Source organism: Bombina bombina, chromosome 5 (assembly GCF_027579735.1).
Source record: "Bombina bombina isolate aBomBom1 chromosome 5, aBomBom1.pri, whole genome shotgun sequence".
Lineage (NCBI taxonomy): Eukaryota > Metazoa > Chordata > Amphibia > Anura > Bombinatoridae > Bombina > Bombina bombina.
Window position 1 is genome coordinate 539,001,228 of NC_069503.1, and position 26,812 is coordinate 539,028,039.

The 26,812-nt window shown below is 38.2% G+C and overlaps 1 protein-coding gene across 4 annotated transcripts in view; it reads right to left on the reverse strand.

Moving 5' to 3' along the window:
• The window catches only part of FHOD3 (formin homology 2 domain containing 3), a 463,343-nt gene that overhangs the window by 106,470 nt on the left and 330,061 nt on the right, over positions 1–26,812 (reverse strand). For all 4 annotated transcript variants that reach the window (XM_053714485.1, XM_053714483.1, XM_053714484.1 and 1 more), the window contains one exon: positions 8,106–8,156. In XM_053714485.1, coding sequence (XP_053570460.1) covers positions 8,106–8,156 — 51 coding nt within the window. The remainder of the gene's footprint in view (positions 1–8,105; positions 8,157–26,812) is intronic.

Consider the following 26,812-nt stretch of genomic DNA (forward strand, 5'->3'; position numbering starts at 1 on the left):
GGGATTATGCTATTTAAAGTAAGATGTGTTGATGATTAGTAGGTCTTTGATAAAGGCGTAAGCCGAAATGCGTTAGTCAATTTTCCCTTTACCTCTTGCAAGAAGAATGTTTTTATTAGTGCGTTTTATCTGCTTCCAATAATGAATAAGAATGTTCATTCATTGTGCTCCACCACAACTTTTTTTTACTTATCTATAATTGCTAACCTCCTGAAATTACCATTTTGTGTGTAATAAATCCTGTGCATCTGGTTTTTGGATTACAAGAGCAGGATATTAATGATGAAGATAATCATTTTGTGTTGTATTTGGGAGGTAAAATTTTGAGATTCAGGGTATTATAAGAAAAAGTTTTTTAGGATTGTGGTTGCTGGAAAAACACACTGTTTTTTCCCCCACCAAAGTCTAAGTAAACAGTGCTACCAAGAAGAAGCCGTACTGCCTGCCCCATTCAGAAATAGCAGAGCTCACTTCTGCGCATCACTTTACAGGAATAATTCATTCTATGCCAGGTTTCATATGTGCTGTGGTGCAGCTAAACCCATCGTGTTTAAGAGGGAGCACGCTCTGTTATGTACCTCATCCTTAGACTGAGTGTTTCATTAACTGGTAAGGTAAGACAAGAGGAGGCCATAGGTGCTAAAATGTATGGTTTTATTAATAAAGTAAAGGCACACACTGTTATTAGAGATGTGCATTAGGGCTTCGGACGAATGCAAATTCTTCTGAATTGTGCTGATTCGTTTATATACAAACAGACGAATACATTATTGGACGAAATGGATGTAAAATGAATGATTTCTTGATGAAATCGATAAGTTTATTTGTTCATGCCGTTTGGCGGCAAAAAAAAGGTGCAGGAAAGGGGAGAAGTTATATTGTTTGGTTAGTAAGCTTTTTTGATTGTAATGATGTACAGGGGTCTTACAATTAATTTGTCCATCGCCCCCTGTCCAATCCTGCTATGGTATTACTAATGACTGATGTTACGCATAGCCTGTCAGGCACTAAATGTTGGATTTTAGTCATACAGGAGTTCTGTGTTCTTTTAACATTGAAAAATAGGTTATTTTAATTGTTTGAATACTATAATGTAAGATTTGTGTTAATATTAATTCCCTATAATAGCTGTTCCCAATGAACATCCATATTGAATATTTGGCCGAACCGAACATTTAAAAAAATCTGATACAAATCTTTCAGACAAAAAGTATTTTTTGCCAGTGCACATTGTGTGTCATACAGCAAAGCTTCATGTACAAGTTTAGTGCCCCAAATGCCACAAAAATGTTTACAACAAACACCATTTAGGTATTTACTTTTCTACACACTGAAGATTAAAATGATGACACCTGCATCATTCTGTAGTTCCTGTCCCCAGGGACCGGTTGGTGGCAAGAGGTTTTTCTGGTTATTCATTTGTTGCTGCTATTTCAGGCTTTTGCAATGACATACACTCTGGGGAAGCACAATGTTGTTATACATAAAGTTAAATATTTGTTTTAATTCAGAGTTTTGTAGAGTGATCCATATAATTTCTGGAACTATTTTCACAATATCACCAAATGTAGCCATGTGACAAGGGTTATTCAAAACTGAAGCACAGTTTATCATGTATCATCAGAAGTAGGTGACTGTCCAAGTTACAATTAGTCCTCTCTATTTTTCTAAGTCCTCCAAGTCTTATTATGGAACTCACGGTCATGAATGGTAATTCTAATTTACAAGTTCAGTTATGTAGGCAGACACTTTGAAATGCACACTAATAAATGAGTTTGGATTTAGCGTGCATGGAGGTATGTCCCCTATAAAAAAACTTGGTTGCAAAGGTGCAATCTCGTTTAAGGGTCTCTTAGGAAGATACAGTGTAGCAAGGCAGGCAGCATGATTTACTATTTAAAGAATGTTAAGATACAGTAAAAGAAGATATTATAAATCCTTTGCTTAGTCACCATTTTCAGCTCACACCACAATAGAAACAGCATTTTAACAAAACATAGTGGTAAATATTGTTAAAAAAAACAAACAAACAAGTCCAAGTTGAAAAGTGACCATATAGTGATAGAAAAATAGTTCACAGTCTGCCCATGCTGAAGACCTACAATTCCTTCTTAGGAGCTTTTAGGTTGAAAACTTGTTCACAGAGAGGTTTTAACAACAAAAATGATAAAGCATTGTGATTGCTCAAGAAACTCGGCTACAAATTCGGTTGGAAAAGCAAAAAAATGATTTTTGGGAGCAAATCACAGATAGATTGTAATAGAGGCCATCATTTAATTATTTTAATTTCTTAAAGGGGCAGTGTACTGTAAAATTAGTTTAACCTTAATGAATTTACAGTGACTTGTTATACCAGATTGCAGGGGAAATTGATCCTTTAAATATATTTTGTATATGAAAAAGCTGTTTCTCCAAATTGAAACCAAAACCCAATGAAATGGGTTGAACTTACTAGTAGACAAGACCTCATTAACGTATCTCTATATTTAAACAAAATACTCCTCATCTGATCTCTCTATACACAGTAAGATCAATACTTGAGAAATTGGCATTGTATTTTCTCTCTGTCCACGCCCCCCAATGGAACAGTTTGCTGTCTTCCAGGGGCTCATGTTAGGCATATTGTATAGCGTATTGATAGATTGTTAGAGGGATGTGGGTCTGATCTTGCAGTCATGGTACATATTGGTACTAATGAAGGAATCAGCGGGAGATGGAGAGTCCTAAAAAATGACTTCAGGGAGTTAGGTAGCAAGCTTAAAGCAAGGTCCTCCAAAGTAATATTTTCAGAGATATTATCAGTGCCATGTGCTAACTCAGTAAGGCAGAAGGAACTAAGGTCAGTTAAATTCATGGTTAAAACATGGTGTAAAAATGAGAGGTTTGACTTTTTAGAGCACTGGGCTGACTTTTCACTTGGGTATAATTTGTACAGTAAGGATGGATTGCACCTGAATGACATGGGTGCAGGTGTGTTGGGAGAAAGGATTGTAGCTCGTTTAGAGAATCTTTTAAACTAGGCAAAGGGGGGGGGGGGGGGTCAGTTAGAACACAATAGAACAGAGAGATCAATCTGTGAATATGTCACTCCTATAATATCTGAAGAAAGGGATGACTTAAGAAATGTCACACTAGAAAGTATGGAGGAAAGCACACCAAGTAGCAGCAGAAAGCACATGAAAATTAAATGTATGACAACAAATGCAAGAAGCATGGCGAGTAAAATGGGGGAGCTGGAGCTCTTAGTTGCAGAAGAGGACTGTGATATCATCAGAATAACTGAAACTTGGTGGGATGATTCACATGACTGGGCAGTTAACTTAGAGGGTTATACTTTATTTAGAAGTGACAGCAATAATAAAAGGGGTGGAGGAATCTGCATGTTATTAAACCTAACCTTAAACCTTCAATAAGGGAAGATATTTATGATGATACAGGTGACAATGTAGAGACCCTGTGGGTTGAAATTAAGAGTGGAGGAAAAAATCCTAAAAAAAATATTACTTGGAACATGCTACAAGCCCCCTAACATTAGTGACATGGAGGAAACTCAACTACTAATGCAAATAGGTAAGGCTGCAAATAACAGTGCTGTAATTATGTGAGATTGTTACTACCCTGATATAAACTGGGCCAATTAAACTAGTAATTCAGCTAAGGGGATAGATTTTTAAATGTTCTCAGGGATAACTTCTTGTCAAAATTAATAGAGGAGCCAACTAGGGGTAAAGCTATATTGGATTTAGTGCTATCAAACAATACAGATATAATATCAAACATAGAAGTCAAAGAACATTTAGGTAACAGTGATCATAACATGGTCACATTTGAAATCTCTTTTTATAAGCAGTGTCTTAAAGGTTTAACTAAGGCTTTTAATTTTAAGAAAGCAAAATTCAACAATTTAAGGAAATCATTAAAGGGACACTGAACCCAAAATTTTTATTGTGTGATTCAGATAGAGTATGATATTTTAAGCAACTTTCTAGTTTACTCCTATTATCAAATTTTCTTCATTCTCTTGGAATCTTTATTTGAAATGCAATAATGTAAGTTTAGATGCCGGCCCATTTTTAGTGAACAACCTGGGTTGTTCTTGCTGATTGGTGGATAAATGCATCCACCAATAAAAATTCGCTGTCCAGAGTTCTGAACCAAAAAAGAAGCTTAGATGCCTTCTTTTACAAATAAAGATAGCAAGTGAACAAAGAAAAATTGATAAAAGGAGTAAATTAGAAAGTTGCTTAAAATTGCATGTTCTATCTGAATCACTAAAGAAGAAATTTGGTTTCAGTGTCCCTTTAAATAACAAACTGGGACAAAGTATTCTCTAATAAAAATACAGAGGATAAATGGATAACATTTAAAACTGTGTTAAATAAATATACATATCAACATATACCATATGGTTATAATAATAAATATATAAAAAAAAACAAGCCAATATGGCTAAATAAAAATGTGTTAAGAGAAATTCGGAAAAAACATAGGGCATTTAAATTATTCAAAGAAAATAGTACAGACTCAACATACCAAATGTATATGGAATATAACAAAGCATGCAAAAAGGCAATCAAATTAGCCAAAACTGAAAATGAGAGATTAATTGCAAAGAATTCTAAGTCTAACCCTAAAAGGTTATTTAAGTACATACATAGCAAAAAAATCTAAGAAAGACAATATAGGTACATTAAAATGTGTAGCGGGTAGCATGATTAACAGTGACAGGGAGAAGGCTGAGGTACTAAACCAGTTATTTTCTTTAGTATATACAAGAGAGGAACCAATGGAGGATACTTTGGAACAAACTAGGAACATGCCAGCCCATACTTTTAACTGGGTTATGTCTAGAGGATATCAGGAAAAAAACTGGATAATATTAAGGTAAATAAAACTCCAGGCCAAGATGGATTACACCCAAGGATTTTAAGAGAATTTAGCACTGTCATAGACAAACCTTTACTCTTAATTTTTCAAGATTCATTATCCTCAGCCATAGTACCCCAGGATTGGCGTAAAGCTAATGTAGTTCCACTCTTCAAAAAGGAAAGCAGGAATGATCCAGGAAGCTATAGAACAGTTAGTCTGACATACATAATAGGGAAGATATTTGAAGGGATTATAAGGGATTATATTGATGGTTTTATGAGAAATAGATCATGTCAAACTAATCTAATTAGATCCTACGAGGAAGTAAGTAAAATATAGATAAAGGGGAATCAGTTGATGTGATATACTTAGATTTTGCAAAGTCATTTGATACAGTGCCACATGAGAGATTAATGGACACAATTAAGGGACTGGGAATAGCTGAAAATGTTAGCTCATGGATAAATAACTGAATAGAAGATAGGGAGCAACGAGTAGTAGTGAATGGATCATACTCAGATTGGACAAAGGTAATCAGTGGAGTCCCCCAGGGATCAGTAGTGGGCCCGGTTCTTTTTAATATTTTTATTAATGACTTGGAGCAAGGATTAAATAACGACATATCTATTTTTGCAGGTGATACTAAGTTAAGTAAGGTCATTAGGTCAGAGCAGGATGAACTTTAGTTACAAAGGGATCTGCAAAAAAGTATGGGTAGGTAAATGGAAAATGAGATTTAATACGGGAAAATTCAAGGTTCTACATTTTGGAAGTAAAAATAAGCAGGCAATGTATTATTTAAATGGGACAAAACTTAGCCAAACAGAGGAGGAAAGGGATTTGGGAGTAGTAATAGATAACAAGCTAAAGATGGGTGCACAATGCAGGGAAGTGGCTTCAAAGGCTATTAAGATACTAGCATGTATTAAAAGACGCATTGATTCAAGGGAGGAAAGCATAATTCTGTCACTATATACATCCCTGGTAAGATCTCACCTTGAGTATGCAGTGCAGGTCTGGGGACCGATCACAAAAAAAGATATTGCAAAACTAGAAAAAGTTCAGGGAAGGGCAATGGAGAATTTAAGCTATGAGGAGAGGCTAGCCAAACTGGGTTTGTTTTCTCTAGAAAAAAAGGCGCTTGAGAGGTGACATGATTGCCTTATATAAATATATTCAAGGCCCATATACAGAGATGGCAGAAGCTCTGTTTATTCCAAGAAAATTGTTTGCGACAAGAGGTCACAATTTAAGCTTGGAGGAAAGGAGATTTAATCTCCTGCACCGGAAACGTTTTTTCACTGTAAGAGCAATAAAATTGTGGAACTCATTACCAAAGAAGGTAGTGAATGCCAATACCATAGATACATTTAAACATAGTTTGGCTAGAAACAAAATGTATGGATATGATGATTGCTTGTATTAAATGGGTCCCCTTTCAGTGGCATGCATTTAAGCTCAACTGGAATTTTTTTTTTAAGTATATTAGATTTGTATAGGTCTTTTTTCAACCTCATCTACTATTTATAAACATTCTTGTTTACATAGCTTTTCTACAATTAGTACTTAGTACTGAAATATTCAGTATAGGTGGTGATACACTAGGAAAAAGCAGCTATTTCAATAGGTAAAGGAGCTATTTGTATAAAAAATGAATACCCTCCAGCAGGTTAAATGGATTTTTGGGAACACATTAAAGGAGAGAGAGAAAAAATCACAGTATCCTGTCCCTTTAATGATTGTAGTTCTTTTCATCTAAAAAGAAAATTATGACAGTAACCTATGCTGACCAAATGTCTTTTTTACTGAAATCTCTACAAATAAAAATAATCAGTGTTAAAATGACCTACGTTTTACTCATTGTTGCTCTCAGTTTCTAATAACCTACGTTTATCACATATTAAGATCAGAAAAAAATTATTAATATCCATGAACCCAAGGTTATAACTTTTAAATCTAATTTTATTTAACTCCTTAACGACAGCCAATGCACCCTTTATGTCCACTGTCATTTTCACTATAAGGGGCCGATTTATCATGGCCCGAATGGGGCCAAATAAATCTGTTCAGGCTCGCCGGAAACAGGAGTTAAGAAGCAGCAGTCTTAAGACTGCTGCTCCTTAACTCGTCTGCCACCTCTGAGGCAGCGGACATCAATCCACCCGATCGGGTTGATTGACACCACCTGCTTGATTAGCCCGCAAATCTACAGGGAGCGGTATTGCACAAACAGTTCACCAGAACTGCTTGTGCAATGATAAATGCCTACAGCGTATGCTGTCCGCAAGACTCATGACAAATCGTCCCCTATGGGTTTAAACAGTGTGTCTCTCGCTGACACAGACCAAAAAGGAAGATATTTTACCTCCAAATTTCCTCAGTAGCCACATCCCATTGTAAAGGGACTCTAAGCAGCCAATCAAGATGCTAGTCCCAGGACTTGCAAGGGAGTGTGCATCTGGCATGTGCAGGCACAGTCATGTTATTTCCTTAAAAGCTACACTCCGGGACAATGCAAGATCCCAACTGTCGAATTTGGGCATTATTTATGCCAAGTCACATTGTGAGTATAATAACCTTAATTATATTATATGAAGTCAGTGTATTATTTTTTCATTATTTTATTGCCTTACTCAGCTTAAGGAAGTTTACTATGAAATCTCACTAGATTTCAGTGACATCTCATGAGATCACAGTAAAGCAAACCATGACCTCAGCACTGCTGATGCCGATTGGCTGTTGTTTGTTTGTTTTTTGACATTCAGCTGGACAGCAGCTGAAGTATAACTGTTTACACAGCACTTATTTTGGTGAGCTTAAGACATTTTGAGATAAAATATCTTCCTTTTTGACATATAGATGTTCAGGTGATATTTTGTTGTCAACTCTTAAAGATTATGCTGCATCACTTTCAAGTGATTTAGCTTATGGGCACTATGTCCGTTTAAGGACTCGCAACTTACAGGGTACGTCCGTGTCTTCAAGGAGTAAAATTGACATTTGCTAACAATTAATAATTTTACCATCATTTCAGTTAATAAAGTAAATTACATCCCTTTAAAGTTGTAACTATGCAGAAATTGTCTTTGCGATGTGAAATCACTTTTCATTTACAAACAGTATGGAAATGTTGCTATTTGCTGAAAGCTAATGAAGATATATTAGTTCAATGCTACCTAAAATAAATAAAAACATAAATGAAATAGATAAATAAATACACAAATACATTAGCATACCTTTCTTCCCTTGCATGTCTTTGTTCTTCTCTTTTGTCTAAATAATCTCGGCTGTAATTAATAAAAAAAAATATATATATAAATACATATTTCATGATTCATAAGTTTCAAGAGAGTAATTTAAAGTCAAACATATGTTCCTAACAAAAACATTACTTTACATTTAGCAGAGATTCTGATACAGCTACAGAGTGCACATCATGATGGGACACTGTACTGGAAAATTGTTTTCTCCTTAAAATGTTCCCATTGACTTGTTAAATCAGCTGTCAACTATTAATTGTACAGGAAATTGCTCTTTCCAGTTTATTTTTGTAAGTGAAATTGCATATTTTGCTAGTTGAACCCTCAATTCATTGCTCTCAAGACAAAACCCATTTAAGGACTAGATTGTGAGTGATTTGCTATTTATTGTTCCAGCTCACATGTTAACTCCGCTAGAAGAAAGTTTTTGTGTGTCAGGTAGCATGTGTATTTCAAGTTGAAAGTAAAACGTTTTCGCAGAAGCGCTAACTTGATGCGCGCAAAAAGCCAAAGTTAGAATATTGCAACTGCGTTAATGTGTTCCCCCATAGACTTCAATGGAGCGTGAAAAATAGAAAAAACAGAATTTATGCTTACCTGATAAATTACTTTCTCCAACGGTGTGTCCGGTCCACGGCGTCATCCATTACTTGTGGGAAATATTCTCCCCCACAGGGAAAGGCAAGGAGAGCACACAGCAAGAGCTGTCCATATAGCTCCCCCTCTGGCTCCGCCCCCCAGTCATTCGACCGACGGTTAGGAGAAAAAGGAGAAACTATAGGGTGCCGTGGTGACTGTAGTGTATAAAGAAAAAATTTTTCAACCTGATTAGGAAAACCAGGGCGGGCCGTGGACCGGACACACCGTTGGAGAAAGTAATTTATCAGGTAAGCATAAATTCTGTTTTCTCCAACATTGGTGTGTCCGGTCCACAGCGTCATCCATTACTTGTGGGAACCAATACCAAAGCTTTAGGACACGGATGAAGGGAGGGAGCAAATCAGGTTACCTAAATGGAAGGCACCACGGCTTGCAAAACCTTTCTCCCAAAAATAGCCTCCGAAGAAGCATAAGTATCAAATTTGTAGAATTTAGCAAAAGTGTGCAGAGAAGACCAAGTCGCTGCCTTACATATCTGATCAACAGAAGCCTCGTTCTTGTAGGCCCATGTGGAAGCCACAGCCCTAGTAGAGTGAGCTGTGATTCGTTCAGGAGGCTGCCGTCCGGCAGTCTCATAAGCCAATCGGATAATGCTTTTCAGCCAGAAAGAAAGAGAGGTAGCAGTAGTTTTTTGACCTCTCCTCTTATCAGAGTAAACGACAAACAAAGATGAGGTTTGTCTAAAATCTTTTGTTGCTTCTAAATAGAACTTTAAAGCACGATCTACATCTAAATTGTGTAACAAACGTACCTTCTTTGAAACTGGATTCGGACACAGAGAAGGAACAACTATTTCCTGGTTAATATTCTTGTTGGAAACAACTTTTGGAAGAAAACCAGGCTTAGTACGCAAAACAACCTTATCTGAATGGAAAACCAGATAGGGTGGATTACACTGCAAAGCAGATAATTCAGAAACTCTTCTAGCAGAAGAAATAGCAACCAAAAACAGAACTTTCCAAGATAGTAACTTAATATCTATGGAATGTAAAGGTTCAAACGGAACCCCTTGAAGAACTGAAAGAACTAAATTTAGACTCCAAGGAGGAGTCATGGGTCTGTAAACAGGCTTGATTCTGACCAAAGCCTGAACAAAAGCTTGTACATCTGGCACAGCTGCCAGTCGTTTGTGTAACAAGACAGATAAAGCAGAAATCTGTCCCTTTAGAGAACTCGCTGACAACACTTTATCCAAACCTTCTTGGAGAAAGGAGAGAATCTTTGGAATTTTAATCTTACTCCAGGAGAATCCCTTGGATTCACACCAACAGATATATTTTTTCCATATTTTATGGTAAATCTTTCTAGTCACAGGTTTTCTGGCTTGGACCAGAGTATCTATCACAGAATTTGAAAACCCACGCTTGGATAAAATCAAGCGTTCAATTTCCAAGCAGTCAGCTGCAGAGAAACTAGATTTGGATGTTCGAATGGACCTTGTACTAGAAGATCCTGTCTCAAAGGTAGCTTCCATGGTGGAGCCGATGACATATTCACCAGGTCTGCATACCAAGTCCTGCGTGGCCACGCAGGAGCTATCAGAATCACCGAGGCCTTCTCCTGTTTGATCCTGGCTATGAGCCTGGGAAGGAGAGGAAACGGTGGAAACACATACGCTAGGTTGAACGACCAAGGCGCCACTAATGCATCCACTAGAGTCGCCTTGGGATCCCTGGATCTGGACCCGTAACAAGGAATCTTGAAGTTCTGACGGGACGCCATCAGATCCATGTCTGGAATGCCCCATAATTGGGTTAACTGGGCAAAGACCTCCGGGTGGAGTTCCCACTCCCCCGGATGGAAAGTCTGACGACTCAAATAGTCCGCCTCCCAGTTGTCTACTCCTGGGATGTGAATTGCAGATAGATGGCAGGAGTGATCCTCCGCCCATTTGATGATCTTGGACACCTCGCTCATCGCCAAGGAACTCTTTGTTCCCCCTGATGATTGATGTATGCAACAGTCGTTATGTTGTCCGACTGAAACCTTATGAACCTGGCTTCCGCTAGTTGAGGCCAAACCAGGAGCGCATTGAATATTGCTCTTAGTTCCAAAATGTTTATCGGGAGAAGAGACTCTTCTCGAGACCATAGACCCTGAGCTTTCAGAGAGTTCCAGACCGCGCCCCAACCCAAGAGGCTGGCGTCGGTCGTGACAATGACCCACTCCGGTCTGCGGAAACTCATTCCCTGAGACAGGTGATCCTGGGTCAACCACCAGAGAAGTGAGTCCCTGGTTACCTGGTCTACTTGAATTTGGGGAGACAAGTCTGTATAGTCCCCATTCCACTGATTGAGCATGCACAGCTGTAATGGTCTTAGATGAATTCGAGCAAAAGGAACCACGTCCATTGCTGCGACCATTAGTCCTATTACTTCCATGCACTGAGCTATGGAGGGTTGAGGAATAGAATGAAGAACTCGACAAGCGTTTAGAAGCTTTAACTTTTTGACTTCTGACAGGAAGATCTTCATTTCCACAGAATCTATTATTGTTCCCAGAAAAGGAACCCTTGTGGACGGTGACAGTGAACTCTTTTCTATGTTCACCTTCCACCCGTGAGATCTGAGAAAAGCCAACACAATGTCCGTGTGGGCCCTTGCTTTGGAAAGAGACGACGCTTGGATTAGGATGTCGTCTAGATAAGGTGCTACAGCGATGCCCCTCAGCCTTAGGACCACTAGAAGGGACCCTAGCACCTTTGTGAAAATTCTGGGAGCGGTGGCTAAACCGAATGGAAGAGCCACGAACTGGTAATGTTTGTCCAGAAAAGCGAACCTCAGGAACTGATGATGAGTTTTGTGGATTGGGATATGCAGATATGCATCCTTTAGATCCACGGTAGTCAAATATTGACCCTGCTGGATTGTCGGCAAGATTGTCCGAATGGTTTCCATTTTGAAGGATGGAACTATGAGGAACTTGTTTAATATCTTTAAATCCAGAATTGGCCTGAAAGTTCCCTCTTTTTTGGGAACCACAAACAGGTTTGAGTAAAAACCTAGACCTTGTTCCCCGGAGGGGACTGGGTTTATCACTCCCATCTTTGATAGGTCTCTTACACAATGTAAGAATGCCTGTTTCTTTATCTGGTCTAAAGATAAGCGAGACAGGTGGAATCTTCCCTTTGGAGGAAGTCCCTTGAAGTCTAGTAGGTATCCCTTGGAGACTATCTCTAGTGCCCAGGGATCCGGAACATCTCTTGCCCAAGCCTGAGCGAAGAGAGATAGTCTGCCCCCTACCAGATCCGGTCCCGGATCGGGGGCTACCCCTTCATGCTGTCTTGGTAGCAGCAGCAGGTTTCTTGGTCTGTTTACCCTTATTCCAGCCTTGCATGGGCTTCCAAGCGGGTTTGGGCTGGGCCGCGTTACCTTCTTGTCTAGCGGCAGTGGAGTTATTAGCCGGTCCGTTCCTGAAATTGCGAAAGGAACGAAAATTAGACTTGTTCTTAGCCTTAAAAGGCCTATCCTGTGGGAGGGCATGGCCCTTACCCCCAGTGATGTCTGAAATAATTTCCTTCAATTCCGGCCCAAAAAGGGTCTTACCCTTGAAAGGAATATTAAGTAACTTAGTCTTGGACGACACATCTGCCGACCAGGATTTTAGCCAAAGCGCCCTCCGCGCTACTATAGCAAAACCTGAGTTTTTCACCGCCAATTTCGTTATTTGAAAAGCGCCATCCAATATAAAGGAATTAGCTAACTTTAATGCGTGAATTCTGTCCATGACTTCTTCATAGGAAGTCTCTTTCTGGAGCGACCTTTCTAGTTCCTCGAACCAAAAGGACGCCGCTGAAGTGACAGTAATAACACACGTAGCTGGTTGAAGGATGAACCCTTGCTGAACAAAACTCTTTTTAAGCAATCCTTCCAATTTTTTATCCATAGGATCTTTGAAAGCGCAGCTGTCCTCTATAGGAATAGTTGTGCGCTTCGCTAGTGTTGAAACAGCTCCCTCAACCTTCGGGACTGTCTGCCATGCGTCCCTTCTAGGGTCTATTATGGGAAACATTTTCTTAAATATAGGAGGTGGGGCAAAGGGTACACCTGGCTTCTCCCACTCCTTATCCACTATGCTCGCTACCCTCTTGGGTATAGGAAAAGCATCGTCGTGCACTGGGACCTCTAAAAATTTGTCCAATTTGCACAACTTCTCTGGTACTACCATAGAATCACAGTCATCCAGAGTAGCTAATACCTCCTTAAGCAAAGCGTGGAGATGTTCTAGCTTAAACTTAAATGCTACTATATCAGGTTCTGCCTGTTGAGAAATTTTTCCTGAGTCTGAAATTTCACCCTCAGACAGCCCTTCCCTCACAGCCAATTCTGATTGATGTGAGGGTAAAATAGATAAGGCATCGTCAGCGTCTGATTGTTCATCCTTTTTATCTGTATTTAAAACTGAACAATCACGCTTTCTCTGAAATGCTGGCAGTTTGGATAAAAGATTTGCTATAGAATTATCCACTACTGCTGTCAATTGTTGCATAGAAATAAGCACTGGCGCGCTAGGTGTCGCCTGCGCGGGCAAAGCTGGTGTAGACACAGAAGGAGAGGATGTAGAACTATCCCCACTAACTTCATTAGATAAATCATCTTGGGCAACATTATGAAATGTAACAGAGCTGTCCTTATTTTGTTTGGACGCTATGGCACAATCATCACAAACACTCGAAGGGGGAACCACATTTGTCTCTACACACACAGAACATAGGTTATCTGATGGCCCAGACATGTTAAACAGATTTAGGCAGGCAAACAATGCAATAAAAACGATTTTAAACAAAAACGTTACTGTCTCTTTAAATAATAAAATGACACACTTTATTTCTGAATGTTCAAAAAACTATGAAGGCAATATCCGATTTTTATGAAATTTGGACCCCAGTGTCTTAATGCTTATAAAGTATTGCACAGCAAATATGGAGACTCTAGCTCTTAAAACAAGCAAACCGGAGCAAATTGTTGGATTTAACCGTTTTTATACACCACAATCCCTGCTACAGCATTGCTGCAGCTTTTTACCTTCCTTAGGGGTCAACCATCCACAGAAATAAGCCTTCTGGAGTCACTTTCTGAGCCACAGGACCCTCTCACATGAATCTGCATGCACTGCCTTGAAAATCAACTGCTCAGCTGAAGTGCCAAAATGAGGCCTCCCCCCTCAGTACACTAGAGTGAAGGGGCCTTCCTGACTAGATTTAGGTGTCTAAAACAAGCCAGATCAATAAAAAAACGTCCCCAAGTGTATATGAGCTCATAAAACATTTAATATGCCATGATATTGCAATAAAAACCAATCGATTTGGCCCCTAACAGTGTCTACCAGCATAAAATTCAAAAAGGGGAAGCCTGTTATCTTTTTTGCTGAGGTGAAAGAAAAATGGCTTACCGTTTTCCCTGAGGGGAAAAATGACTGTCATCTAGCATTAGCCTGTGTTGTTAGAAGGAGACTAGTCATACCTGAAGCAGATGAGTCTGCAAGCTGTTACCCCCAACTGAAGTTCTCTAGTTTCAACAGTCCTGTGTGGTAACAGTAATGGATTTTAGTTACTTGTGCTAAAATCATAGCCCTCTTAAACAGAAATCTTCATCACTTTTCTGTTGTAGAGTAAATAGTACAAGCCAGCACTATTTTAAAATAACAAACTCTTGATAGAAGAAATAAAAAACTACAACTACACCACAAACTCCTCGCCATCCCCGTGGAGATGCTACTTGTTCAGAGCGGCAAGGAGAATGACTGGGGGGCAGAGCCAGAGGGGGAGCTATATGGACAGCTCTTGCTGTGTGCTCTCCTTGCCTTTCCCTGTGGGGGAGAATATTTCCCACAAGTAATGGATGACGCCGTGGACCGGACACACCAATGTTGGAGAAAATGGCATTTTCTCAAGTGCCCTAACCTGACATAATATATGAATATTTCACATTCCATTCCATGTCTTTAGTAGCAGAATATGTCATATTTATTCTTAATTACATATTTCTACATATATCTTATGTTTTATTTGGTAAAAAATAAATATATATATATATAAATATATATATGATTATATATGATTATATTTTAGGTAATGATATAAATTCTTTAGCTATGTGAAGAAAATTGGAATGTGAAATATTTACAGTAAATACAGCTAAACACTATTGCCAAGATGCTGAAAACTCGTGCGGGAGCCTAACAAAAACCATACCGCACTTAGCGCAACACTTGTAATCTAGGCGTATATTATAACTTGTAATCTAGGTGTATATTATAATTTTTTCTTTCAGGATTCAGATAGAGCATGTAATTTTAAGTAGCTTTCTAATTTACTCCTATTATCAAATTTTCTTCATTCTCTTCGTATCTTTATTTGAAATGCAAGACTGTAATTTTAGATGCCGGACCATTTTTGGTGAACAACCTGGGTTGTTCTTGCTGATTGGTGGATAAATTCATCCACCAATTAAAAAGTGCTGTCCAGAGTACTGAACCAAAAAACCTTTCTTTCTTTTTTTCAAATAAAGATAGCAAGAGAATGAAGAAAAATTGATAATAGGAGTAAATTAGAAATTTGCTTAAAATTGCATGCTCTAGTTGAATCATGAAAGAAAAAATGTGGGTTCAGTGTCCCTTTAAATATGAATATTGCATAACTATGTTTTACATGTCTTCAGTTACTTGACTGCAAAGGGCTCAAATATAAGGGCTCTATATATGTCTATTTATGTATTTATGTGTTTATATGTCTGTAAATACATGCATATGTACACACATATATTCATATACATATACATACATATACATATTTAGACATGTATATGTATGTATTTCTGTTAAAGCCTTTTACAGTTTTTTTTTCTAACACCTGAGACCTCATATCTTTGATTCCTTATAACTTTTTTATGCAATATTTTTTTAAATAATTTTTATTAGATGGTGTTATTATGAGTAACTTTTTTGACTCAAGTAAAAGTTAATCAGAGCTCTCCCAAACCTATCACGACACGTTAAATTCAATTGCGCTCAACTTTCAACCTGTAATATGCACGCTATTATTCTATTCAAGTTAAAGGGACATTATACACTTGTTTTTTCTTTGCATAAATGTTTTGTAGATGATCTATTTATATAGCCCATAAAGTTTTTGTTTTTTTTTAAAAAAAGGATAGTTTTGCTTATTTTTAAATAACATTGCTGTGACTTTCAGACTCCTAACCAAGTCCCAAAGTTTTAGGAGAATACCGTCAGATACCTACTCCAGTTTGCTCCTGTTTGTGTAAAGGGTCTTTTCATATGCAAAGGAAGGGGGAGGGGGGAGTGTCTGCTATTTCCAACTTGCAGTGGGTATTCCAGTAACCTTTTAAACAGAGCTAAACTGGAAGCTTCTAAGTAAGTTTTTAAATGGTTTTATACTGGATTTTTATATCAGTATCTGTGCTTATTCTTTATAGAAGTGTCTATTACATGCAGTTATATGAAAATTAGTGTATACTGTCCCTTTAATGTGTCATGTATTCCATGTTATGTATCATTTATGTCCCTTATATGAGTATCCAAATCTTCCATCTCTTACCTCTTTAAATCATCTATTTATTTGTGTTTATATCATGTGTTAAAATAGTGGAACATTATTTTAATCTGTTTATTGGCACTCCTAAAAATATAAGGCCTAGATTTAGAGTTCGGCGGTAGCCGTGAAAACCAGCGTTAGAGGCTCCTAACGCTGGTTTTAGGCTACCGCCGGTATTTGGAGTCAGTCAGGAAAGGGTCTAACGCTCACCTTTCAGCCGCGACTTTTCCATACCGCAGATCCCCTTACGTCAATTGCGTATCCTATCTTTTCAATGGAATCTTTCTAACGCCGGTATTTAGAGTCGTTTCTGAAGTGAGCGTTAGCGCCTGAAAATAGCAGGAGTTAAGAGCTTTCTGGGCTAACGCCGGTTCATAAAGCTCTTAACTACTGTACCCTAAAGTACACTAACACCCATAAACTACCTATGTACCCCTAAACCGAGCTCCCCCCACATCGCCGACACTCGATTAAAATTTTTTAACCCCTAATCTGCCGACCGCCACCTACGTTATACTTATGTACCCCTAATCTGCTGCCCCTAACCCCGCCAACCCCTGTATTACATTTATTAACCCCTAGCCTGCCCCCCACAACGTCGCCGCCAGCTACTTACAATAATTAACCCCTAATATTCCGACCGCAAAGCGCCGCCACCTACGTTATCCTTATGTACCCCTAATCTGCTGCCCCTAACACCGCCGACCCCTATATTATATTTATTAACCCCTAATCTGCCCCCCTCAACGTCGCCGACACCTGCCTACACTTATTAACCCCTAATCTGCCGAGCGGACCTGAGCGCTACTATAATAAATGTATTAACCCCTAATCCGCCTCACTAACCCTATCATAAATAGTATTAACCCCTAATCTGCCCTCCCTAACATCGTCGACACCTAACTTCAATTATTAACCCCTAATCTGCCGACCGGAGCTCACCGCTATTCTAATAAATGTATTAACCCCTAAAGCTAAGTCTAACCCTAACACTAACACCCCCCTAAATTAAATATAATTTAAATCTAACGAAATTAATTAACTCTTATTAAATAAATTATTCCTATTTAAAGCTAAATACTTACCTGTAAAATAAACCCTAATATAGCTACAATATAAATTATAATTATATTGTAGCTATTTTAGGATTAATATTTATTTTACAGGCAACTTGGTAATTATTTTAACCAGGTACAATAGCTATTAAATAGTTACCTAGTTAAAATAATAACAAATTTACCTGTAAAATAAATCCTAACCTAATATATAATTAAACCTAACACTACCCTATCAATAAATTAATTAAATAAACTACCTACAATTACCTACAATTAACCTAACACTACACTATCAATAAATTAATTAAACACAATTCCTACAAATAAATACAATTAAATAAACTAGCTAAAGTACAAAAAATAAAAAAGAACTAAGTTACAAAAAATAAAAAAATATTTACAAACATAAGAAAAATATTACAACAATTTTAAACTAATTACACCTACTCTAAGCCCCCTAATAAAATAACAAAGCCCCCCAAAATAAAAAATTCCCTACCCTATTCTAAATTAAAAAAGTTAAAAGCTCTTTTACCTTACCAGCCCTGAACAGGGCCCTTTGCGGGGCATGCCCCAAGAATTTCAGCTCTTTTGCCTGTAAAAAAAAACATACAATACCCCCCCCAACATTACAACCCACCACCCACATACCCCTAATCTAACCCAAACCCCCCTTAAATAAACCTAACACTAAGCCCCTCAAGATCTTCCTACCTTGTCTTCACCATCCAGGTTCACCGATCCGTCCTGAAGAGCTCCTCCAATGTCCTGATCCAAGCCCAAGCGGGGGGCTGAAGAGGTCCATGATCCGGTCAAAGTCTTCATCCAAGCGGGGCAGAAGAGGATCTTCCATCCGATTGAAGTCTTCATCCAGGCGGCATCTTCTATGGTCTTCCATCCGGAGCGAAGCGGCAGGATCCTGAAGACCTCCAGCGCGGAACATCCATCCGGCCCGACGACTGAACGACGAATGACTGTTCCTTTAAGGGACGTCATCCAAGATGGCGTCCCTCGAATTCCGATTGGCTGATAGGATTCTATCAGCCAATCGGAATTAAGGTAGGAATATTCTGATTGGCTGATGGAATCAGCCAATCAGAATCAAGTTCAATCCTATTGGCTGATCCAATCAGCCAATCAGAATATTCCTACCTTAATTCCGATTGGCTGATAGAATCCTATCAGCCAATCGGAATTCGAGGGACGCCATCTTGGATGACGTCCCTTAAAGGAACAGTCATTCGTCGTTCAGTCGTCGGGCCGGATGGATGTTCCGCGCTGGAGGTCTTCAGGATCCTGCCGCTTCGCTCCGAATGGAAGACCATAGAAGATGCCGCCTGGATGAAGACTTCAATCGGATGGAAGATCCTCTTCTGCCCCGCTTGGATGAAGACTTTGACCGGATCATGGACCTCTTCAGCCCCCCGCTTGGGCTTGGATCAGGACATCGGAGGAGCTCTTCAGGACGGATCGGTGAACCTGGATGGTGAAGACAAGGTAGGAAGATCTTCAGGGGCTTAGTGTTAGGTTTATTTAAGGGGGGTTTGGGTTAGATTAGGGGTATGTGGGTGGTGGGTTGTAATGTTGGGGGGGGTATTGTATGTTTTTTTTTACAGGCAAAAGAGCTGAAATTCTTGGGGCATGCCCCGCAAAGGGCCCTGTTCAGGGCTGGTAAGGTAAAAGAGCTTTTAACTTTTTTAATTTAGAATAGGGTAGGGAATTTTTTATTTTGGGGGGCTTTGTTATTTTATTAGGGGGCTTAGAGTAGGTGTAATTAGTTTAAAATTGTTGTAATATTTTTCTTATGTTTGTAAATATTTTTTTATTTTTTGTAACTTAGTTCTTTTTTATTTTTTGTACTTTAGCTAGTTTATTTAATTGTATTTATTTGTAGGAATTGTGTTTAATTAATTTATTGATAGTGTAGTGTTAGGTTAATTGTAGGTAATTGTAGGTAGTTTATTTAATTAATTTATTGATAGGGTAGTGTTAGGTTTAATTATATCTTAGGTTAGGATTTATTTTACAGGTAAATTTGTTATTATTTTAACTAGGTAACTATTTAATAGCTATTGTACCTGGTTAAAATAATTACCAAGTTGCCTGTAAAATAAATATGAATCCTAAAATAGCTATAATATAATTATAATTTATATTGTAGCTATATTAGGATGTATTTTACAGGTAAGTATTTAGCTTTAAATAGGAATAATTTATTTAATAAGAGTTAATTAATTTCGTTAGATTTAAATTATATTTAAGTTAGGGGGGTGTTAGTGTTAGGGTTAGACTTAGCTTTAGGGGTTAATCCATTTATTATAGTAGCGATGAGCTCCGGTCGTCAGATTAGGGGTTAATGTTTGAAGTTAGGTGTCAACGATGTTAGGGAGGGCAGATTAGGGGTTAATACTATTTATGATAGGGTTAGTGAGGCGGGTTAGGGGTTAATAACTTTATTATAGTAGCGGTGCGGTCCGCTCGGCAGATTAGGGGTTAATAAGTGTAGGCAGGTGGAGGCGACGTTGAGGGGGGCAGATTAGGGGTTAATAAATATAATATAGGGGTCGGCGGTGTTAGGGGCAGCAGATTAGGGGTACATAGGGATAATGTAAGTTGCGGCGGTTTACGGAGCGGCAGATTAGGGGTTAAAAAAATATGCAGGGGTCAGCGATAGCGGGAGCGGCAGATTAGGGGTTAATAAGTGTAAGGATAGGGGTGTTTAGACTCGGGGTACATGTTAGGGTGTTAGGTGCAGACATAGGAAGTGTTTCCCCATAGGAAACAATGGGGCTGCGTTAGGAGCTGAACGCTGCTTTTTTGCAGGTGTTAGGTTTTTTTTCAGCTCAAACAGCCCCATTGTTTCCTATGGGAGAATCGTGCACGAGCACGTTTTTGAGGCTGGCCGCGTCCGTAAGCAACTCTGGTATCGAGAGTTGCATTTGCGGTAAAAATGCTCTACGCTCCTTTTTTGGAGCCTAACGCAGCATTTGTTTGAACTCTCGATACCAGAGTTAAATTTATGGTGCGGCCAGAAAAAAGCCCGCGGAGCGTTAACAGCCCTTCTACCGCCAAACTCCAAATCTAGGCCTAAGTGTTTGCCATGCAAAAAAATCTTATGCAACTTGGGTGGTTTTTGCCTTTTAGTTCTATGTCATACGTAACAAATAAAAGCTGTCTGAATAGACCAGAAATGCTTAAATCATAAATATGATATCAAAGACATATTTGGTTAAACATTAAAAAATATAAATAAGAAACAGCTGTTTTTCATACATTTCCTGGGGGGTTCCACTGATCTTCACAGAAGCAAAAGATAAGTTGTCAATTCAAAAGCAAAACGTGGATAATTTATTCAGTATTCATGATGATTGATGTGTTTGAAATACAGGTTTTTACACTTAACTCATAACATATTGTTTTGACTAATGTTCTGTTTTAAAATAAAAAAATAAAACATATAAATAAACTGAAGTTAAATGGATAGGAAAGTCAAAATTAAAACTTGCATGATTCAGATAGAGCATGTAATTTTAAGACACTTTTAAATTCACTTGTTTAGAAATACGCTTTGTTCCCTTTGGTATCCCTTGTTGAAAAAGAATATGCATATATCCTACACTAGTGGGAGCTGCTGCTTATTGGTGCCTGCACACATTTGTCTCTTGTGATTGGATAACTAGATGTGTTCAGCTAGCTGCCAGTAGTACAATGCTGTCTTCAGCAAAGGATAACAAGAGAATGAAGCACATTTGATCATGGGAGTAAATTGGAGAGTTGTTTAAAACTGACGGCTAGATTTAGAGTTCTGCGGCCAAAGGGGTGCGTTAGCTACGCGTGCTTTTTTTCCCCCGCACCTTTTAAATACCGCTGGTATTTAGAGTTCACAGAATGGCTGCGTTAGGCTCCAAAAAAGGGAGCGTAGAGCATATTTAACGCCACTGCAACTCTCGATACCAGCGGTGCTTACGGACGCGGCCAGCTTCAAAAAACGTGCTCGTGCACGATTCCCCCATAGAAAACAATGGGGCTGTTTGAGCTGAAAAAACCTAACACCTGCAAAAAAGCAGCGTTCAGCTTCTAACGCAGCTACATTGTTTTCTATGGGGAAACACTAAGTCTGCACCTAACATTCTAACATGTACCCCGAGTCTAAACACCCCTAACCTTACACTTATTAACCCCTAATCTGCCGACCCCGCTATCGCTGACACCTGCATATTATTATTAACCCCTAATCTGCCGCTCCGTATACCGCCGCTACCTACATTATACCTATGTACCCCTAATCTGCTGCCCCTAACACCGCCGACCCCTATATTATATTTATTAACCCCTAATCTGCCCCCCACAACGTCGCCTCCACCTACCTACAATAATTAACCCCTAATCTGCCGACCGAACCGCACCGCTACTATAATAAATGTATTAACCCCTAATCCGCCTCACTCCCGCCTCAATAACCCTATAATAAATAGTATTAACCCCTAATCTGCCCTCCCTAACATCGCCAACACCTAACTTCAAACATTAACCCCTAATCTGCTGACCGGATCGCACCGCTACTATAATAAATGTATTAACCCTTAAAACTAATTCTAACCCTAACACTAACACCCCCCTAAGTTAAATATAATTTAAATCTAACGAAATAAATTAACTCTTATTAAATAAATTATTCCTATTTAAAGCTAAATACTTACCTGTAAAATAAACCCTAATATAGCTACAATATAAATTATAATTATATTGTAGCTATTTTAGGATTTATATTTATTTTACAGGTAACTTTGTAATTATTTTAACCAGGTACAATAGCTATTAAATAGTTAATAACTATTTAATAGTTACCTAGTTAAAATAATTACAAAATTACCTGTAAAATAAATCCTAACCTAAGTTACAATTAAACCTAACACTACACTATCAATAAATTAATTAAATACAATACCTACAAATAAATACATTTAAATAAACTAACTAAAGTACAAAAAATAAAAAAGAACTAAGTTACAAAAAATAAAAAAATATTTACAAACATTAGAAAAATATTACAACAATTTTAAACTAATTACACCTACTCTAAGCCCCCTAATAAAATAACAAAGCCCCCCAAAATAAAAAAATGCCCTACCCTATTCTAAATTAAAAAAGTTCAAAGCTCTTTTACCTTACCAGCCCTTAAAAGGGCCCTTTGTGGGGTATGCCCCAAAGAATTCAGCTCTTTTGCCTGTAAAAGAAAAATACAAACCCCCCCAACATTAAAACCCACCATCCACATACCCCTAATCTAACCCAAACCCCCCTTAAATAAACCTAACACTACCCCCCTGAAGATCATCCTACCTTGTCTTCACCACACCGGGTATCACACCGATCCGTCCTGGCTCCGAAGTCTTTATCCAAGCCCAAGCAGGGGCTGGCGATCCATAATCCGGCTGAAGTCTTCTATCAAGCGTCGGCTGAAGAGTTCCAGAAGAGGCTCCAAAGTCTTCATCCTATCCGGGAAGAAGAGGCGATCCGGACCGGCAACCATCTTGATCCAGGCGGCATCTTCTATCTTCATCCGATGTTGAACGGCTCCATCCTGAAGACATCCAGCGTGGATCTATCCTCTTCTTCCGACGTCCAACTGAAGAATGAAGGTTCCTTTAAGGGACGTCATCCAAGATGGCGTCCCTCGAATTCCGATTGGCTGATAGGATTCTATCAGCCAATCGGAATTAAGCTAGGAAAATTCTGATTGGCTGATGGAATCAGCCAATCAGATTCAAGTTCAATCCGATTGGCTGATTGGATCAGCCAATCAGATTGAGCTCACATTCTATTGGCTGTTGTAATATTTTTCTAATGTTTGTAAATATTTTTTTATTTTTTGTAACTTAGTTCTTTTTTATTTTTTGTACTTTAGTTAGTTTATTTAAATGTATTTATTTGTAGGTATTGTATTTACTTAATTTATTGATAGTGTAGTGTTAGGTTTAATTGTAGGTATTTTATTTAATTTATTTATTGATAGTGTAGTGTTAGGTTTAATTGTAACTTAGGTTAGGATTTATTTTACAGGTAATTTTGTAATTATTTTAACTAGGTAACTATTAAATAGTTATTAACTATTTAATAGCTATTGTACCTGGTTAAAATAATTACAAAGTTGCCTGTAAAATAAATATTAATCCTAAAATAGCAGCAATATAATTATAATTTATATTGTAGCTATATTAGGGTTTATTTTACAGGTAAGTATTTAGCTTTAAATAGGATTAATTTATTTAATAATAGTTAATTTATTTCGTTAGATTTAAATTATATTTAAGTTAGGGGGGTGTTAGGGTTAGGGTTAGAATTAGCTTTAGGGGTTAAAAAATTTATTAGAATAGCGGTGAGCTCTGGTCGGCAGATTAGGGGTTAATGCTTGAAGTTAGTTGTCGGCGATGTTAGGGAGGGCAGATTAGGGGTTAATACTATTTATTATAGGGTTATTGAGGCGGGAGTGAGGCGGATTAGGGGTTAATAACTTTATTATAGTAGCAGTGAGGTCCGCTCGGCAGATTAGGGGTTAATAAGTGTAGGTAGGTGGCGGCGACGTTGGGGGGGGCAGATTAGGGGTTAATAAATATAATATAGGTGTCGGCGGTATTAGGGGCAGCAGATTAGGGGTACATAGGGATAACTTAGCTGGCGGCGGTGTACGGAGCGGCAGATTAGGGGTTAAAAAATTTAATAGAGTGGCGGCGATGTGGGGGGACCTCGGTTTAGGGGTACATAGGTAGTTTATGGGTGTTAGTGTACTTTAGAGCACAGTAGTTAAGAGCTTTATAAACCGGCGTTAGCCCAGAAAGCTCTTAACTACTGACTTTTTTCTGCGGCTGGAGTTTTGTCGTTAGATTTCTAACGCTCACTTCAGCCAAGACTCTAAATACCGGCGTTAGAAAGATCCCATTGAAAAGATAGGATACGCAATTGACGTAAAGGGATCTGCGGTATGGAAAAGTCGCGGCTGCAAAGTGAGCGTTAGACCCTTTCCTGACTGACTCCAAATACCAGAGGGCGGTAAAAACCAGCGTTAGGAGCCTCTAATGCTGGTTTTCACGGCTACCGCCCAACTCTAAATCTAGCCGTGAATGTTTTATCAGAATCATGAAAGAAAATTTTGGGGTTTCCTGTCCCTTTAATAAAACATTCTGATGATTATATTTAAAGGGTCATTGTACAATGATCTGTTTTACACGCTGGAGTGTACAAAATCTTTTATACATTCCTTTATTTAGTTATTTAAAATAGCTTATTTTGTCTGTTGAAATCACCACCTATACGTAATACTTTTAGTATTAAATATAGAAATGTTATGTAAACAAGAGACAGCAAGCAGCAATCAAGTTCCCAGTGAGGGGTGAAAAAAACAGGTTATAACATTTTCCTTAATTGCTCTAAGTATTGACCATTGTGAGAAAGATAAAATAAGGAGTCCTTAAAGGGACAGTTTACTCCAAAATTGTTATTGTTTAAAAAGATAGACGTCTTTACTACCAATTTCCCAGCTTTGCACAGCCAACATGGTTATATTAATATACTTTATAACCTTTAAACCTCAAAATGTATACCTCTTTCTAAGCCCCCATGGGCCGCCTTTATCTCTGGACATTTTGCATAGCTTTCACAACAAGACACTGCTCATTAATGTGTGCTATATAGATAACATTGAGCTCAATCCTGTGGAGTAATTCATGAGTCAGTATTAATAAGCTAAAATGCAATACTGTAAATAGCACTGAGATAAGGAGGCAGTCTGCAGAGGCTTAGATAAAAATTATACTGTCCCTTTAATGTATCAAGGTAGTATGGACTTAGCCCATTTAGAACAATGCATTGAGGCTTCACTCAGCAAAAACAGCTATTTCATATACAAAAATAAATATAAAAGATAAATTTCCTTTACATTTTATATTCTGCAGCTGTATTAACAAATCATTGAGAACACATTAAGGGAAATCAATTTTTACAGTACAATCTCCAGTTAAGTTATGTATATGTTTCACACATTAAAAGTGTGACAGAGCTATATTTTCATTTTCAACCTGGATTCATTCATGTTTATTAAAAAAATTGAGCATGTCAAAAAAATACAACAAAAGTATACAAAAACAGGCCAAAAGTTTTTTTTTCAATAGGTCAATTTGGATCAAAAAGTGTTTTGTGGTGGAAATGAATACTGCTTTCAAATTTCCAAAGTGTTGGGGGAAGATAATACACTGCACAGCCACTGCAAAATTGGATCTTCTAATGGTTTCCGAAAATATTGCAATGGCCTCAAATTTCCAAAAAAGACATGAAACTAATTTTATATGGATCTTCTAATGGGCTGGTATAAATCAAGTTGTGTGTATACTGTATATGTTTCTTCAGATAGATTATTATCTGTCTCAATGGGGCCTAGTTATCAACGTGTCAACTTTCCTGCCTTCGCCGGCCCAATACGCCCGCCTAAGCTCGCCTACCATCGCCGCCGCGGACCTGAAAAAATTCGCCTAAGTTATCAATAAATCTGTCAAAAAGCCGCGCACCAAGTACGGGGCGATGAGCAGCGGACTGTGAGAGTTATCACTCATCCAATCTCGCTGCTCTTCGGCTTTTTTACAGCTTTATTGCTAGCCTGTCACTAAGCACCCACACTAAACTACACTGTTCTAACCCCTATACCGGCGCCCCCGGAGCCCCCCGCAACTCAATAAAGTTACTAACCCCTAAACCGCCGCTCCTAGACCCCGCTGCAACTCTTATAAATGTATAAACCCCTAAACCGCCGCTCCCGGACACCGCCGCAACCTACATTATACCTAGTAACCCCTAACCTGCCCCCCTATACCGCCGCCCTCTATAATAAAGTTATTAACCCCTATCCTGCTGATCCCGCACCTCGCCGCAACTAAATAAATAGTTTAACCCCTAAACCGCCGCTCCCGGACCCTGACGCAACCTATATTAAACTTATTAACCCCTAATCTGCCCCCCCTACACCGTCGCCACCTATAATACATTTATTAAACCCTATCCTGCCCCCCCTACACCGCCGCCACTGTAATAAATTTATTAACCTCTAAACCTAAGTCTAACACTAACCCTAACACCCCCCTAACTTAAATATTAATTAAATAAATCTAAATAATATTTCTATTATGAACTAAATTAATCCTATTTAAAACTAAATACTTACCTTTAAAATAAACCCTAATATAGCTACAATATAAATAATAATTATATTGTAGCTATCTTAGGATTTATTTTTATTTTATAGGTAACTTTCAATTTATTTTAACTAGGTACAATAGCTATTAAATAGTTAATAACTATTTAATAGCTACCTAGCTAAAATCAAGAGAAATTTACCTGTAAAATAAAAACTAACCTAAGTT